The following is a 17,292-nucleotide window of genomic DNA, read 5'->3' on the forward strand; positions in this document are numbered from 1 at the left end:
AACCAAACCCATGATCTGCCCCCCAACTGTATCCTCTCCCATTCTTGATGAATAGCACCTCCATCCATTTATTTAAACAAACCAGAAACTAGGAGTCATTCTTAAAACAGTAACTCCCTTACTGTTTTTCATTTTCCATATCCAACCCATCACCAAAGGCTGTCAATGCCTGCATATCTTTCTAGCCTCTCCAGTTCTCTTCATCCCCTGCTATATTACCAGTCTTGTACCCTCTAACACTTCTCCACATTGCAACCAGAGTGACCTTCTCAAAACTCAAAACTAGCCGTTTAAATCTCCCTCCCATACCATCTGAGATGAAAACCCTGCCGTGGTTTCCACTTCCACTGCTCTTACAACAAAGACAAAAATCCATATATGGCAATATGGATTACACACCTCATCTGACCTAGCACCTAAGTATTTTCTGTCTCTTCCCCATTTGCTGCATATCAGCCACAGTGGGCTTATTTAAGTCCTTCCCCAGTATTAACAACCCGCTCATTCACTATAGCAACCTCCCACTATAGCACCTTTGCACATACCTGAAATTCTGCTTGCTCCCATTTGCTTAATTTTTACTCATCATTGGGGTTTGTGCTTAACCATCACTTCTGCAAGGAAGCCTTCCCTGATTAGGGCAAATTCCTCTATTATATTTTTTCCTGTGTACTTCTGATATACAGCATTTGTCACTGGTTTAATTTTACATTAGTCTGAGCAATTAGGGGATTAGTGACTGGCTCCTCCACTCGGCTGTAATTCCATGGGGCCAGAAGTTGCATGGGGCTGTGATCTCCGTCATGTCCCTTGATGCTGTTTTGGAAGATATGGAATAAGAGAGTGACTGTGTGGTTCTCACCAAGTAGCCAGTGTGAATGTACAGCAGAGGCTGAACACTGGATCCTAGAGCTCACTCTCTTGACAGTGAGACAGCCTGTAAAGTTTTATCTCTGCATAAAATAAAAATTTTCCCCATTTTAAGGAAAGTTGCCAGCACCTTCAAACAGAAATCCTGTCAGCTGGGAGCAGTGGCTCATGCCTGAAAGCCCAACACATTGGGAGGCCGAGGCAGGTAGATTGCTTGAGCTCAGGAGTTTGAGACCAGCCTGGGCAACATGGAGAAACCCTGTCTCCAGGTGGTATGCACCTGTGGTCCCAACTAACTGAGAGGTTGAGGTAGGAAGATCTCTGGAGAGTGGGAAATTGAGGCTGCAGTGAACTGTGATTGTGCCACTGTACTCCAGACTGGGTGACAGAGTGAGATCTCGTCTCAAAATAAATAAATAAATAATAAAATTAAAATTAAAAGAAAAGGAAATCATCTAGTTTAACACAGAGCATTCTGTAAGAACTTGCTGTAGTAGGATCTCACAAATCTCACCACTAGCTACTGGGTGGAGAGCAGAAGTGGGTTGGGCTAGACCCCCAAAGAAGATAGCAGGGGCAGACCCAAGGCAGCCTTATGTGTCACTTCTCACCTGTCAGAGCGAGGAAACAGGACCCAAACAATAGATAGTCTGGGCACTAAATACTGGGACATGGGGCAATTCTGCCAAGCTCAGACTGAGTGGCTCTGAATGCACTTCTATAGAGCGTGTCTGCCAAGCTATGCCAACTGGTGCACATCAGGTAATATCTTTCCCTGTGTGCCCAGGAATACATGGACGATTAGCTGATATTCATGTTTTAAGTGTACCCATTAAGAGGATGGAGGAATCACATTCTAATGATTTTGTAATATAAATTACAAAGCACTTAAACCAAAGTATAAAATGAATAAAATAAATAGTGCCTGATATACCACCACTGAAACAAACTAAAACCCACACACACAAGCACGCGCGCGCACGCGCACGCACACACACACACACACACACACAACCCCACAACAACCCAAAACAAACAAAAAAAACCACAACTACTAGTAATAAATCTACCTTCTCTTTCCATCCATCACCACCACAAAGGATATGGTTATTCTTTTGCAATTTAACCTTTGCAAAGTAAAACAACTCAGAAAATGGTCAATCAAATAATACAGACATGTTAAATCAGAGATTTGTGTAATCAGCATAGATTTGAAGCCATTTGAAATACTGATTTCCAGTTCTATAATAGGAAGTAAAGCATTTTAAGTATGTGCATTAAATAACGATAAAAGTATATTTAACAAAATGCTATAAAACACAATTACCACATTTATTTTTAAGAAAGACATATAACTTTACTAGGGAAATACTTATAAGGAAGATAAACTAATTACTAACAAACTTATGCTTAATTGCTTATATGGCAAATTAAACAATGGGATAAAAGTGTGTTTTGATAACTGATTAATATCCCTCTCCAAAAACAAATACCCTATCAAGAAGATAAATAAGGAAGTCTGTTTTTACATATAACAGATTACATAGTCAGGTAATTTATTTAATATATATATATTTTCTTGAAAATATCATAATGTTCAAATGTGACATTAGTATGTGTCTGAAGAATCTTTGGAAAAGAAGCTATACTCTTTGAACTAACCACTCACATATGTAGATGATTTACCTGATTTGCTATATGGGAGGAAATGATCTATTTTTTTAATTGGCTCTCAAAACCCTCTGTAGGGATCTGCTACGGGCAAAAATTGTTTCAAAAAGAACAAAGGAAAATTTTAAAAGATTTTTCAACTTAACATTCTTATTTAATGCTCCATCTCTTGTGGAAATGAATCAGTAGTTACTGGATTGCTTTCTCCCACTTATAATGGTTTGAAATAAAGTAAATTATTGGCAACCCATGATTCTGTTTTTCAATATTTATCAGAAGCACAAGAGATTAGTTTTCTCTCAAAGGTAACTGTAGAATTCTGGTAAAGAATCCTGCAGTAGGTTGTAAGAGGTCAGCCTGTGAAACTCCCTACCCCAAGCACAAAGGAGGCTTACCTCTCGCAGAAAGTGTGCAGACAGGGAAGAACCTTGGGATTCTTGTACCGTTCCAGGCATATACTGCAAATCAGAAACTGCTTGTCGATCTGGCGTACCACAGGACTTGGGATGTTGGTGCCTTCACTGGCCATCCTAGACCACTGACATGGGGGGCCAGCTGTCTTTGACCCTGCACGCTGCTGCTGTCAGACAGAAAATCAAAACAGAAAAATATATAATAATCTGTAGGTGCACATCAATCACTGGCTCTTTCACCATAAGCATTGTGTTATAAATATAGGTAGAAATCAATGTTAGTGACCTCAAAATGATCAATAAGCCAACCCTTATTGCTGTAGGAGTACAGTTGTTTGTTTTGTAAATCAATAAAAACCTCACATGTTCACCATGCAAACCAAACAAATTAGAAGAAGGCATGTTGTTACAAAGAGGTATGCTCACTGGGTTTCAAAGCAGTGGTGAGTAAGAGGATAAATACTTTATATAGCTATGTCTGCTTGTGCCTGTAGCCTCTATATTTAAATATATATTTACCTTTTATTATTCTTATTAAAATTGAATATGTTTTCCCAACTATTGTACTTGAAGAGGTTGGACTGTGTCACGCCAGAATATGTCACTTTGATATAAGCATTATTTTGAGCTAAAAGCTATAGAGAAAGAACAGGCAGAAGAGGAGCTCCCTGCCCTTCCCCATCTGCCTAAAAGCCGGGCACAAATTTCCCTTTTGTAAAGAAAATTTCCATTTGTAAGGTGCCTCTCTCTCCCGAGCCAGGAAGAGAAGTCTCATAAACACTGAAGACTGCAATGAGATGAGCTTGCAAAATGATCTTACTAAACAAGCCTTATCTACCATATGTTTCCTACAATTTATTGCCCCAGGAGTCCAAAGCCCTCTTTCGTCTAGGCAGTTCTCCACAATATATTGTCCTTTGTTAAAATGGTATATAAAACCCAGAGAGGAGGTTGTGAAGCCCTTGATAATGTAAAATTTTAAAATAGTGAAAAAGGGGACCCAGGCATCTGGGATCACTTCCCCCCTTGACTTCCACACTGCATTTCAATAGAAGAAAAGGCTGGCCAACTGGCGCCTCCTGAATCACCTTCCTGTAGATGGCAGGCTTGGTATTGGGGAAACTCTCCAGAAGACACTGTTTTCCCTTAAACAAGATCAAACCCCCACCCCACTCCTCCATCCGGAGACCAGAACCTTTTCACATGTGATTGCTAAAACTGTAAACCCGAAACCCTTTCATATGTGATTTCTAAGGCTGTAAACCTAAGATTCTTCCACGTGTAGTATCTAGAGTGTCAGCCTATATAAAAGCAGAAGCTTTCTTTGTTGGACGAGCTGGGTTTAGACAAATCATCACCTGGCTCCTGGCCATAATAATAATAATAATAAACCCCTTCCTTCCCTGTTTGGTGTTCAAGAGCTCTGTTTCCGCAGCCACTCCTGCTACAATAGTATCCAAAAAATGTGTGCACCTTTTTCTCCTGTTAATCTGTCTTTTGTCACCTTAATTTATAGACCCTAGGCACATACTCTAGGAGGGTAGAAGAAAAGTTTTTCCTCCCCTACATGCTATTAATATGCCTAAGGGTGGTAATTATAATTTTAATTAAAAACTTTGTTTATGGTTCAGAGTGTTTTCTTCAGGACTAAAGGTTTACAGATTTGAAACTAAAATATATTTGCTATGGGGCAGGGACAAAGACTAGAGGTTTTCCCTATAATTTAAAAGAAATGTCTGTTGGTATTCATGTCTGGGCATTTGAAAGACCTGGTGAAGTGAATTAATTCAGAGAAGGTTTCAAAATGTTAGGGATCATGCCAGGAAAGGAGAATCAGAAGAGGGCAACAGAGAAGACAGCAGAGAGTGTGAGAGCACCAGAGAGGAAAAATTTCCAACACAAAACACAGCTCCTTTTACCAGCTTGAAGAATTTCTGGCTTCTACACTAAAGGCATAAATCAAGGCTGAGCTAAAATTTACCTCTTAATTTTCTAAATATCTGGTAAGGTGTCCACAGCCCTCTAATTCCCTATGGAAATACTCTTTACCAAAAAAAGAAAATAAAAGAGAGAAAGTGAAACTGCCTTTGCAAAAATTATAACTGAGAAAATTATAGCAGTGAAAGAGATCAGACCTAATCGACTCCATCTTGCTTTTAACATTGAAGCTGTCCTTGTTCATTCCTAGGCATCGGTTAAACTAACCTTGACTCTGAAACAATATCAATAATAGCCCTTTTCCAAATAGACCCCTTCTTGCCTGAGGACCAGTCTGCCTTTGCAGGACTAACAAATTAGCTACAAATGAGGAATTAAGGTTAGGGGCCGTGCAGCCCGTGGCTGCAAGAGTCTGAACCTCCCCAAATTGCTCTTCGGGATAACAATACGATTGTAAAACCAAAGATCAGTGCTTGAGATGTTTTGCAGACCCTGCACTCAGTGAATCAGTTGACACCACCCAGACAGTAACCTGGCTCAACCAGTTCTGTGATCCCACCCAGGAACAGAAGACAGCAAGAAAACCCTTCTTTGACTCTTCTACGATTCCATCTCCAACCTGACAAATCAGCACTTCCCACTTCCCGAGCCCCTAGCTGCTAAATTATCTTTAAAAACTCCGATCCCGGCCCGGTTTGGTGGCTCACGACTGTAATCCCAGCACTTTGGAAGGCAGAGGCAGGTGGATCAGGAGGTCGGAAGTTCAGGACCAGCCTGGCCAAGATAGTGAAACCCCGTCTCTGCTAAAAATACAAAATTAGTTGGGCATGGTGGCAGGCACTTGTAATCCCAGCTACTTGGGAGGCTGAGGGAGGAAAAATCACTTGAACCTGGGGGACAGAGGTTTTAGTGAGCCGAGACTGCCACTGCACTCCAGCCTGGGTGACAGAGTGAGACTCCATTTAAAAAAAAAAAAAAAAGGAGTGAAATACTGTCCCAAAAAAAAAAAAACCCCATACACACACACACACACACACACACACACACACACACACACTCCAATCCCAAATGGTCAGAGAGACTGATTTGAGTAATAATAAAACTCTGGTCTCCTGCACAGCTGGCTCTGTGTGAAGTTACTCTCTCCATTGCAATCCCGTCTTGATAATTGGCTCTGTTTCGGCAGCAGGCAAGGTGAACCCGTTGGGGGGTTACAAAAGAAAGTGAAGAAAGGAAAGGAAAAGAAAAAGGAAGAAAAGAAAAAAAGAAAGAAAGAGAGAGGAAGGAAGGAAAGAAAAAAGAGAGAGGTTTAATACGTAATATGATCTTAGGCAGGAGGTCATACTATTATTCTTACTCCATAGATTGAAAGAAAGAAAACAGAGTCTCAGTCAAGAAATTTACCAGAATGCACATCTCTAAAACCCATGGCCTTTTCACTACTTAAACCACAACACTGCCCTTGACCTTGTGTTTTAAAAAAGCTGCACTACAGAAGCTTGGTTTACATATGACACTTTAACTTGGCCTGGTGCCTGTTTTCAAAGCTGGGAAATACTCCATATTTACAGAAGCAACACTTCTATACTTTCTAAAGAAAACACTCTTATCCAAATATAAATAATAGTTCTTCCTACCAAGTCACCAAAATTTAAAAAGCGTATCAACTTTTACTTGGAAAATTCAGCTGCTGGCTGGTCCAAGTGCAGTGGTGTTTACAGGTAATCGATCACAACCAGTTACAGATTCTGTTGCTTCCTCCCCACTCCCACTGCTTCACTTGACTAGCCAAAAAAGAAAAAAAAAAGCAGAAAATTCTGCTGTTTATACATATAAGCATAGTCACAAACATGACACACTGTACATCAACTCTACTTTCTAGAGAAGTTCATTAAAGGTATAATTTTTAAAACGGGCTGGGCGAGGTGCCCCATGCCTGTAATCCTAGCACTTTGGAAGGTACAGGTGAACAGATCGCATGAGCCCAAGAGGTCATAGCCTCGGCAACATGGCGAATCACCATATCTACAAAAAATACAAAATTAGCCAGGCATGGTGGCACATATACATAGTCCCAGCTGCTCAGGAGGCTGAGGTGGGAGGATTGCTTGAGCTCAGGAGGTCAAGGCTGCAATGAGCTGTGAGCATGCCCCTGCACTCCATTCTGGGGGACAGAGTGAGACTCTGGCTCAAAACAAAGTAATAAAATAAAATAACATACACAACCTTGTGAAGCACCTGCTACACAAGAGTGTCAGTCACATTCAGAAATAACTCACTATGTAGTTAAATGGTATAGGTATGACATCCAATCAGCCAGCATTATCTACTAGACTTTCCAAAGAATATCTCTCTAAAGTAGCTCATCTCTCAGGGGCTCAAAATGTTGGCAGCCTGTGTGTTTTCTTAACCACATTGCTATGACATCAGACTAGGGAAGGAATGGACTTGTCAGTCTTAATCAAAACCAAAGCTGAGGGTTTAAATGACTGGTCCAAGGTCATTCAACAAAATCAGTGAATCAGAAAGGTCAGATTTCAAGTTTTCTGCCTTATCTGATAAATCGATGATGTCAGTTTAACATTTCACTCGTGTGTGTGTGTGTGTGTGTGTGTGTGTGTGTGTGACTTGTAAAAATGATAAGAGTGCTCACTTTGGCAGCACTAAAATTTGACCTGATACAGAAAATATTGCCCCTGAGCAAGAATGGCATGCAAATTTGTGAAGTGTTCCATATTTTATTTAAAAAGATGTTAAACTTTTCCATTGTAATCAGTTAAAAATAATTCTATTTTGAATAGCTTCTGAAATTTTTCATAGTACCCTTTAAAATAATCAGAGCCATACTGAGTATTGAAAAAAGCAGAGACAAAACATCATATTGAATTTGACTCCTTTTTTTTTTAATCTTAGAATTTTGGATTTTTGGCAAGAAAAAAACATTTGTTTTAATCAAATGATATACACTGACTAAATGAAATTTCTTGAGCCAATATTTTAGGCTCTAAAACCAAAAATAAAAACATTTCATTCTAATTTTATGATAATTATCACAGTGGGTGAGAGCAAGTGTTTGTATTGTAGTATTGTTAATTTACATGGTGAATTAATTAAGTTTGCTCATTAACAATAATTTAAAATCATAACAGTATCACAGATCTGTCATAAGTGACCTGTTGAAGGCATCTGGATTTTTAGAACTCCCAGAATCAACACAAAAGGTGTCCAATCCTCAAAGATCCCCAAATTTGCCAGGATAATGATCCTTCCCTGAATATAACTGGATACCCACACTAGGAAGAAAATTTGACTACTCCTAAAGGGACAATGTGCTCAGAAGAACTGAGGCACAGAATGAGATGATAAGCACCATGGGAAGTCTGAATCGGTCCAAATATGCCATGAGGAATACACTCAATATACAACAGCTTTCAATCAAATTGTTGGGGCACTACCACAGTTTCTGGTCTCCTTGATTAGAAAAGCAGCAAATATTTTACCTAGATGCTTCTCCGGTCGGTCTCCTTTTCCCATCTTGGTTTCTAAATTGTCAGAGACCCTTCTTACCCACATAACCAGTGGAAGTCAGTAGACTATAATGAAAGAGATCAGAAGACAGAACTGCTCTTCTATATGCTGGAGAGTTGCAAAACTAACTTCTGAAGGGATCCGTGTGAAAACATGCCTGGGGTGGACTTTGCCTGTAAAGAAGCCCAAATGCTTTTGGATGTAGGAACTAACATCAGACACAATGACAAAAATGCAATAGAAAGGAAATGGTAGAGAAGGCAGAAAGAGCCACTTTAAAATAATACAAATGGTCAACATTCATTTGATATTGACCTTAGCCAATAAGAGCTTTCATATGGGAAACTAGCTGAGGTTCCCTGTCCATGGAAAACAAAGAGCAAGACAAGACCCCTTACAAAGAAGCTCACTCCCCTTTGTCCAGCTCAGTGTCACCTGCTCAATCTGACCATTCTGTTTAAAACTGTATCTTGCTAGACCAAAAAAAAAGAAAAAAACCAAAAAAACTGTATCTTGCCTCCAGTTACCTAGCACTGCTATCCCCAGTCCTTGCTAGGTTTTTCTCCAGAGCACTGGTTACCCTCTGTTATAGACTCCATGTCTGTGTCCCTCCCAAATTAATATACTGAAGCCCTAACTCCTAGTGTGATGGGATTAGGAGGTGAGGCCTTTGGGAGATGATTAGGTCATGAGGGTAGAGCCCTCATGATGGGATTAGTGCTGCTGTAAGAAGAGATAAGAGAGAGACTGCTTCCCTGCTCTCTCCAATCTCTGGCATGTGGGCCGTCTGCTGCCTATAAAGCCAGAAGAGGGCCTCAGTAGAACCCACCATGCTGGCCCCCTGACCTCAGATTTCCTAACCTCTAGAACTGTGAGACAATACATTCTTTTCGTTTAAGTCACCCAATCTATGATATTTTTGTTATAGCAGCTGGAACTAAGCCTTCTGACATACTATGTAATTTATATATTTGGGATACAGTCTCTGCCCTCCCCCTAGAATGTAAAGCCCACAAGGGCAGGGATTTGTGTCTGATTATTCACTGCAGTAGTTCCAGCACCTAGAACTATGCCTGGTAGACATTATTTTTTTAATGAATCAAACTACCAAAATATAACATGGAAAGGGACTTAATCACAGCAGCAGCAAAGAGCAGTACTTATTGAATTCCACGATAAATAGCATGGTTGCTACCAGTCATCTGAATGTTTGCACTTGACCTCGGACATTATCTGCTTCCCCATGTGATAGTCTTTTTTTTTTTTTTTTTGGACAGGGTCTGTCTCTGTTATTCAGGCTGCAGTGCAGTGACATGATCACAGTTCACTGCAACCTCCACCTCGATGCTCAAGTGAGAGTCCCACCTCAGCCTCCCAAGTAGCTGGGACCACAAGTGGGCACCACCATGCCCAGCTAATTTTTGTATTTTTGTAGAGATGGGGTCCCATTATGTTGCCCAACTGGTCTCTGACTTCTGGGCTCAAGTGATCCTCTTGCTTCAGGCTTCCAAAGTGCTGGGATTATAGTTGTGAACCATCATGCCCAGCCTCCTATGTGATAGTCTAGTGTTCAGCTACATAAGCCATCATCTAGAGGGTAAACATTAATGACATATTTTAACATGTTCACAAATACAGAAAAGAAACAGAACTACTGAGTACATGAAAGTGCCTTCACAAATATTGTGACAGTGAGAAAAACCTGGCATAGAAAAATTATGACAGTGAAAGAAATCTGACATAGCTGACTCCATCTTGCTTCTAACCTTCATGCTGTCCTTGTTTATTTCTGGATATAGGCCAAACTAACTTTGGGAGGGATTTAGTTTACAGTTTAACTTTAAAACAGGAATGATAACAGTCCCTTCCTGAAACAAGCTACTCCTTGCTCAGTATCAAAACCAACTTTATAAAACTAACAAATTAGCCACAAGGTTAGAATTACAGTTCAGACAGGAGCCACATAGCCACAGGTCACAAGATTCCTGGCCTCCCCAATTGCTCCTATAGATAACATCACTATTGCATTGTTCAGGGTCTGGATTTTATTAAATAAATGAATAAAATAAAAAATTAAAAAACATCATTATTGTAAAACCTAAGATTAGTGTTCAAGGTATTTTTCAGAACATGTATTCTAATACCAGCTGGCACCACCCAGGGCAGTAAGCTGGTTCCACGAGTTTTGTAACTCCATCCAGAAAATGAAGACAGCTAACAGACAGCTTCAACCTCCTATAAATTCCTCCCTGACCCAAGCAATCAACACTCCCCATTCCCTAGCCCCCTGCACACCAAACTACCCTTGAAAAACCCTAGACTTGGAATTTGGGGGAGGCTGATTTGAGTAATAAAGTCCAGTCTTCTGCTTAGCTGGCTCTGCATTTATTAAACTCTTTCTCTATTGCAATACAGTTGTCTTGGTAAATTGGCTATCTGTGCACTGGGCAAGAAGAACCACTGGGTAATTACAGACACATATGCATGGAAATAAAAAGTCTAAGAAGGTTGGCACACACATTTCTTATTAATGGGGGCTTGCCAACTAAACAGAGCTTGTTGTGGAAAAAAGCAATTCAATAATCACATAACCAAATCCTTGGACATAAAAAAATTCAGCCCCAGCATTTCTTCCCTCACATCATCTCTGGTGTTTTTCCTGGCTCACTGTCTCAGATCTCCTATAATTTGGTGTAAATTAACCACCAAATGCAAAAGAACTTGATAGGAGAAGCTGAAATAAGAAAAAAATGCCTATGTCCACAATTCTAAGATTTAGGCCACATTTCCCATCCCAAATTATAGCCTTTAGACCAGAAAACTATCCAAACTGTTTACTGCTGACAGTACGGTAAGGAAGAGCAGGAAGAAAGGATGGCAGAGAAAAGCCAAAGTTAAACCGCTCTTTTTGAGAAGGGGAAGGAGCTGGCAAAATCTTGCCTGTCTGCTCTAGGGAATGTGGTGGGGAAACAGAGGCCAAGATTCTACTGGAAATAACATTTTAGTATGTGATTTGTGGGTAAGAGGTTGCATATTTGATTACAGGTATTGATCGACTTACAACCTATGCAACTTATGACCATTCGACTTTATGACCACAATCGCTAGCCAGGACTGCTCCGCGTCTGGCATTGCAAACGCTGCCCAGCTGGGCATATGACAGTGTGGACCAACTTCCGGCAGCACTACCATCTCCGCGTGCACCATTTCAACTGTTATCCCAGACTCGGGACAGCAATTTGTGTTTTGTGTCTTGGATATTTTTCATCAAACCGCTCCCAATAAACTTCTTATACATTTCGAAGCAATGGACCCAAACATCGAACGATTCGCAAGGATTGAACGGATGGCGCACGATGTGTTTCGTCCGTATCGTGAAATTTATGAAGAAAAAAAGAAACATACAATTCAGATAAAGCTCACCATGTTTATGAAAAAACCAACTCCGGTAACCCTAACTGCTGCCTCAGATGATGACATCAACGATCCACAGCCAAGCACCAGCGGCCAATAAAATGTTTTGTACATGTTTATGTATTTTGATATGTTTTGCAATTGGGAAAATGTTTCCTATGGTATTTTTTACACCTGTATTTTGTATTTTTGTATGCACCTGTATTTTGTAATTCTGTATGTTTTGCAAATATTAAACCAGTTGTACTGGTAATGCAGTGTTTTACTTAAACCTGATGAATGTAAAAATAAGAAACAAAATGGTGTAGAGATGATACAAATGACATAAAATGAACAAAGAAAATTATGATATATAACAATAATGAAAGAAAATTATGATAAAATATGACTTAAAGATTTTTATAACATCATTTCACAGTACTGTACATATAGCCTACTCAACTTAACGACCAAATCGTGTTACAACAGGTCTGCTGGAACCAATCGTGGTCGTAAGTCGAGCACTAGCTGTATACATCATCTTAAAAGTACTCAATTCTATTCCTACAGTCTAATTTTATGGTATTCCTGGATCATTGCTTCTCTTTGGTGCCATTTTAGTTGTATTTATTTATTAAGATGCCTTCCCCCTCCACTCCCCCCACAAGACAGAGTCTCCTTCTGTCTCCCAGGTTGGAGTACAGTGGTGTGATCTCAGCTTACCACAACCTCCACCTCCCAGGTTCAAGTGATTCTCCTCCCTCAGCATCTAGTGTAGATGGATTACAGGTGTGCCTCGCCACACCCAGCTAATTTTTGTATTTTTAGTATGTTGGCCAAGCTGGTCTTGAACTCCTGGGCTCAAGCAATCCACCGGCCTTGGCCTCTCGCAGTGCTGAGATTACAAAACTGAGCCACCGCGCCAGGCCCCGCCCATTTTTTATTGTTATCGTGAGGATATGCAAACATCAGCTTTCCAAGCAATTACAAATCTTCTGGTACATTTATAGAAAGGAAATCCTGAACCATTCAGATTATCTGTAAATCACAATATGCTACCCTGTACTTGCCAGAACATGTGGCATAAATTAAAACATGATGAAAAAGGTATTTTTAATTTTTAAAATTATGAGCCTATTATCATTTGCCTGCAATTGAATTGCATTGTTACTGAGGTCTCAATTAGAAGAAAAGAGGACAATCTTCAGTGAAATTAAAACAGGGTGACCCATTTCCAGTTAAATCAAGCCTCTATCCCAGATGGGCCATTTTGTAAATTAGAAGGCTAGATGCATTATCTTTCCAGATGATGATGATGATGATGATGATGATGATGTGTGTGTGTATGTGTGTGTATGTGTGTGGGTGTGTACATGTGTTTGGGGGGAAGGCATTCAGAAGCCATCCACTTTAACTTTTGTCTTCAGGCAGGGTGTGTCCAAGCTCTCCAAGGTTCTGATTCTCCTTATTTTCAGAGTCAGATGTATGACAGCTTTCTCAGATGAAATGGTTTTTACTAAATGGAAGGTGGTTGTTAAAATGAGCACCCAACTTGTCTTTATGATATGGAGGCTTACTTCCTCTACCTCTTTCTTTAGTATATAAAGAAGGTCATTGCCTCACCTTTGGCAGCCAATTGTTAAGATCAGGCTGGGTCTGTGTGGTGGAATGTTAAGTGGTTAGGCTAATAGACATTCATCTCACAGCACTCTGGGACAGTCAAGATGCTCGGGGTCTCCACTCCCCGCATCCATCACTTTGCCAGGTCTCCTCCCTTGCTTTGCTTGGAGGCTACACAAAGAGGCCAAGTATTCTGGGACTACAAAAAAGGCAGAGGTCAGCAAGCAGGCTAAGCACTGGCTAAATTCTGGAGGTTGGAAGAAACTAGCAAGAAGGGAGAAGAGAAAATTATTTCACAACAGAACTAAGAGACACAGCTCTATATAAAAGGAAGCTCCTTTTTGCTCCTGATATATAGGAAGCATATTATTTAATTCTCTTGTTGATTAGAATAAGTACTTAAAGTAATAAGCGTTTAAAAACAATAATAAAAAGCACTTAATGGAAAAATGGAGGCTGTTGAGAATGTGAAGATGAAAGAGGTAAAGTAGAAGGGAATAGAAAGATTTGCATACTAAAAGCAGAAATCTGTTTCCTGCGATGATGCTATTTGAATACTTGGCTCATTATTTTCTCACTTTCTGATCCAATCTAAAGATCCGAATTCTATGAGGAAATCTAATCCACTGAATTCAGACAACCTGCACAATAAAAATCATCAGAAAACCCTAATAGCCAACCCTATAATGGAGCAAATTCTACTCTGAACTAAAGCCTTCATGTAAGTAATAAAGGGACACAGATGGCATCAGAGATTAAATAAAAAGGCTATCACAGATATGTGCAAATTATCATTATGCCATAGTAAGAAGTAATTCAAGTCACATGTTTTGAAGAAAAAACGATGAAAGTAAATAATTTGGCAGCAAATTTTTTAAAATTTGAAAGTATATCTCTTATAAAATATATAAAATATATTTTATAATACATAAAATATTTGGGTGTAGTCTTAGTTTTATAATAGAAATAATTTAAAAAGGCACAAGGGAGTCTTTAAAACTGCCACATATTTGGGATTTTTCCCTAATAAAGAGAGATGAAAGAAACTCCTAAATATGAAGAAATTAATGCCTATGGATACCCAGATTAAGAACATTTTCATTTCTTAGTAAGACAAAGAATGCTTTAACTTTATTCCAAGTTAACAAAATCCATTTTCAATCCAATTTCAAGCAACAAAATCCATTAAACTTTTGTTATAATAAAAAAAAATTAAGTCATTGCAGGACTATAGTATTAACTATGGCAAAAAATGTGTATAGATTTTAAGACTAAACATGTGTAGGTTACATATGCTGCATTCATCTATCTTGAAACAACACTTTCTATCAGAGAACATCTTTACATTCAGCTGTATTTTAACCTTTCCAATGCAAATCAATTGTGTCTTCCTAGGAGAAAACTGGACCAAAACACTTAAAGGTTTAGGAAGGGTTACTACTCATGTCTCCCCATCCGAAGGCTGCTTTCTCATACCACAGCACACATGAAACTTCTCATTGTGTGCTGCTTGGGAGGGGCGTGCACTATTTAACATTACAGTGGGTTAGGAACAGTGGGTCTCAAGCCTCTGCCTGAAATAATGAAAGACACCAGAAAACAGATTCACACTTGGCAGAACTGAATCCTAACACTTACGAAATCATTTGAAGAATTCTGCATGAACAAATGGCTCTCCTTACATAGATACTGGAGTTTTAAAACCTTCTTTTAAAACAAATGTTCATAGAGAATAAAGCTGCTGTAACATGATCTAAGCCAAAGACACAATCTTTTAAACACCTCATTCTGAAAGCCATTACATTGAAACTATCTTTTCTTTAAGACAAAAATACTATTTTATCTTTTGGTTCAGAAATCCATTTATTAACATTCAGTTTTTAATTTAAAATAAACAGCCTTGCTACTTGCTCTCCTATCCCCTGAAATGAAGGAATAATGATAGGGTGGGGCATACTTGTAGAAAAAGCTCTGACACAAAAATAATCCCTTACTGTTTCAGGAAGCAAACCTAAGGACCAACCCAAGAATTTTTTTTTTTTTTTTCCTGTGTAGTGCTATCATTGAGCTCCACCCAGAGATTTGACTGTACTTCAAAGGCAGGAGAAAAAAAAAACTGTCAGAAAAAAAAAAAACAAATTATCTCCTACATGTTTGTTTGCTGGTCCTCAATGGCATTCAGAATTCAGAGGGTCGAGTCATGCATTATGAATGAATGGGTTTCCAATGGTAACTGCCAGCCATGGAACTCAACCCCAGGGTTCTTTAACAGAGGACAGAGTGGGGGGAGGGTCGAATCGCACGTTCTCCTCCACCCTGGGGCAGCAAGGAAGGAATCCTGCAAATTAAATATTTTATCTCCATGTTTGCGCCCAACACAGAGATGCAGGGGGCAAAATTCTTCTATTTAAAATAAGCCAAGATACACATTAAAATAAAGACTGGTAAAAATACAAATCTAGTCAGATCACAGTAGAACTTGATAAGAAAATCTTGCATGACTTTCTCCCCATACTTGTTAATGTGATGCCTTTGTTTAAGCAAAGAATGGGTCTCTATTTTACAGCTATAGGGGATGCAGCATCGCCATGAGAGAGGAAGAGTGGAAAAAGTCAGAACAGAGAGAGCAGGAGAAATCAGCAATCCACCTGGCACAATGCTAAGCAGTCTGAACATTTAGGACCTACCCATTTCTGAAGACAAACAGACTAATCAACGAGGCAAATAATTAAATCCTCCCAAGTCTGTCGCTGCATCTACGCGGCAATCCAAAAGAACAACGCTCGCTTCTGCTAACACCTCAAGTTGGGAAGCACCATGCAAAGAGACCGGTTAAAATTCCCTACCATGCAGTGCAGCCATCATCAGAAGCCCAGCATATCTTCTGCTCTAAGTAGTGATGTGCCAGTTCATGCACAGAACAGAGGAAGAGAAAAATGGAGGAAATAAGAGAAGGCTGGAAAGTCGGCAGGAATGTTTCTGGGTCGTTAACAAGTGGAAGACCCCCTTCGGTATTCACACCAATCGGTCCTGATCTTACAGGACATCTTTTTCTCACTGAGCGTCTGTTGAAAAGACTGCAGCAAACCAGGCAAGGGATTATGGGATGGGGATGCAGCAGCGAGCTGCAATGAGATTCGTGGGTGGCTTGCTTTCCCTCTGAGTCAGCAGTCAGCTGTTTCCATGCTCTCGTGCTGGGCCCCTGAGCTCCATCACCAGAAAGTGACTGCAGGATTAACCTGGGGAGAGGCAGCCAGCGCAGTCTCCGCGCATCGCAGCCGGGGCAGGTAGCGGGAGTGCTACAAATCAGACGGAGGGAGGGCTGGGACGCAAACGGAGAACGCAGTGAGAATAGATTCTGGGAAGAAACTAGGCATATGGTAGGTACCTCAATATGAGAAGTTCACATTTAGAGAAATGCTTTGCGCGAGTGTGAGAGCACACATTTGCTCGTTAGAGAGATGACTGATTTTCTTAGATGTTTCAAGTAGCTTGAAACATATAATTTTTTAATGCCAAAAAAAAAAAAAAAAGTCCAGTTCCACAAGCCCCTACAACTTTTCCTCTCTAGGTATTACCTAGGGTAGGTCTACGTATAAAATACGGTTCCACAAAGTCAAATCATGCAAGGACATTTCTCTGCTTTTTGCGGTTCTAACGATTCAGAGAAAAATCAAACGGTACATTTTTTGATTCGGGGATAACCAGGCCCTGTTCTTTTCTGATCATGAAATTTTCAGTTAAAAGTTGAGAAACGACAAATAACATAACTTAATTTTCTGCCAAGTCATTAAACTTAGTTTTAAAAGGCATTAATATCGAAAAAATGGTCAGCAAGTAGCTATATGATAGTGATTAG

At 39.8% G+C, this 17,292-nt stretch overlaps 1 protein-coding gene and 1 pseudogene across 8 annotated transcripts in view; one reads left to right on the forward strand and one right to left on the reverse strand.

Moving 5' to 3' along the window:
- TRIM2 (tripartite motif containing 2) overlaps nucleotides 1-17,292 on the reverse strand; it is a 142,716-nt gene that overhangs the window by 60,262 nt on the left and 65,162 nt on the right. For 3 of the 8 annotated variants that reach the window (XM_032248631.1, XM_032248636.1, XM_032248637.1), the window contains exon 2: nucleotides 2,937-3,118. In XM_032248631.1, coding sequence (XP_032104522.1) covers nucleotides 2,937-3,118 — 182 coding nt within the window. Of the gene's footprint in view, nucleotides 1-2,936; nucleotides 3,122-16,279; nucleotides 16,866-17,292 lie in introns of those variants that run through there. The other 5 variants (XM_032248630.1, XM_032248632.1, XM_032248635.1 and 2 more) reach the window with 3 other exon arrangements.
- Nucleotides 7,538-7,633, forward strand: LOC116530576 (annotated as a pseudogene).

This window comes from Sapajus apella, unplaced genomic scaffold, assembly GCF_009761245.1.
Source record: "Sapajus apella isolate SASKATOON/1434 unplaced genomic scaffold, GSC_monkey_1.0 scaffold67, whole genome shotgun sequence".
Lineage (NCBI taxonomy): Eukaryota > Metazoa > Chordata > Mammalia > Primates > Cebidae > Sapajus > Sapajus apella.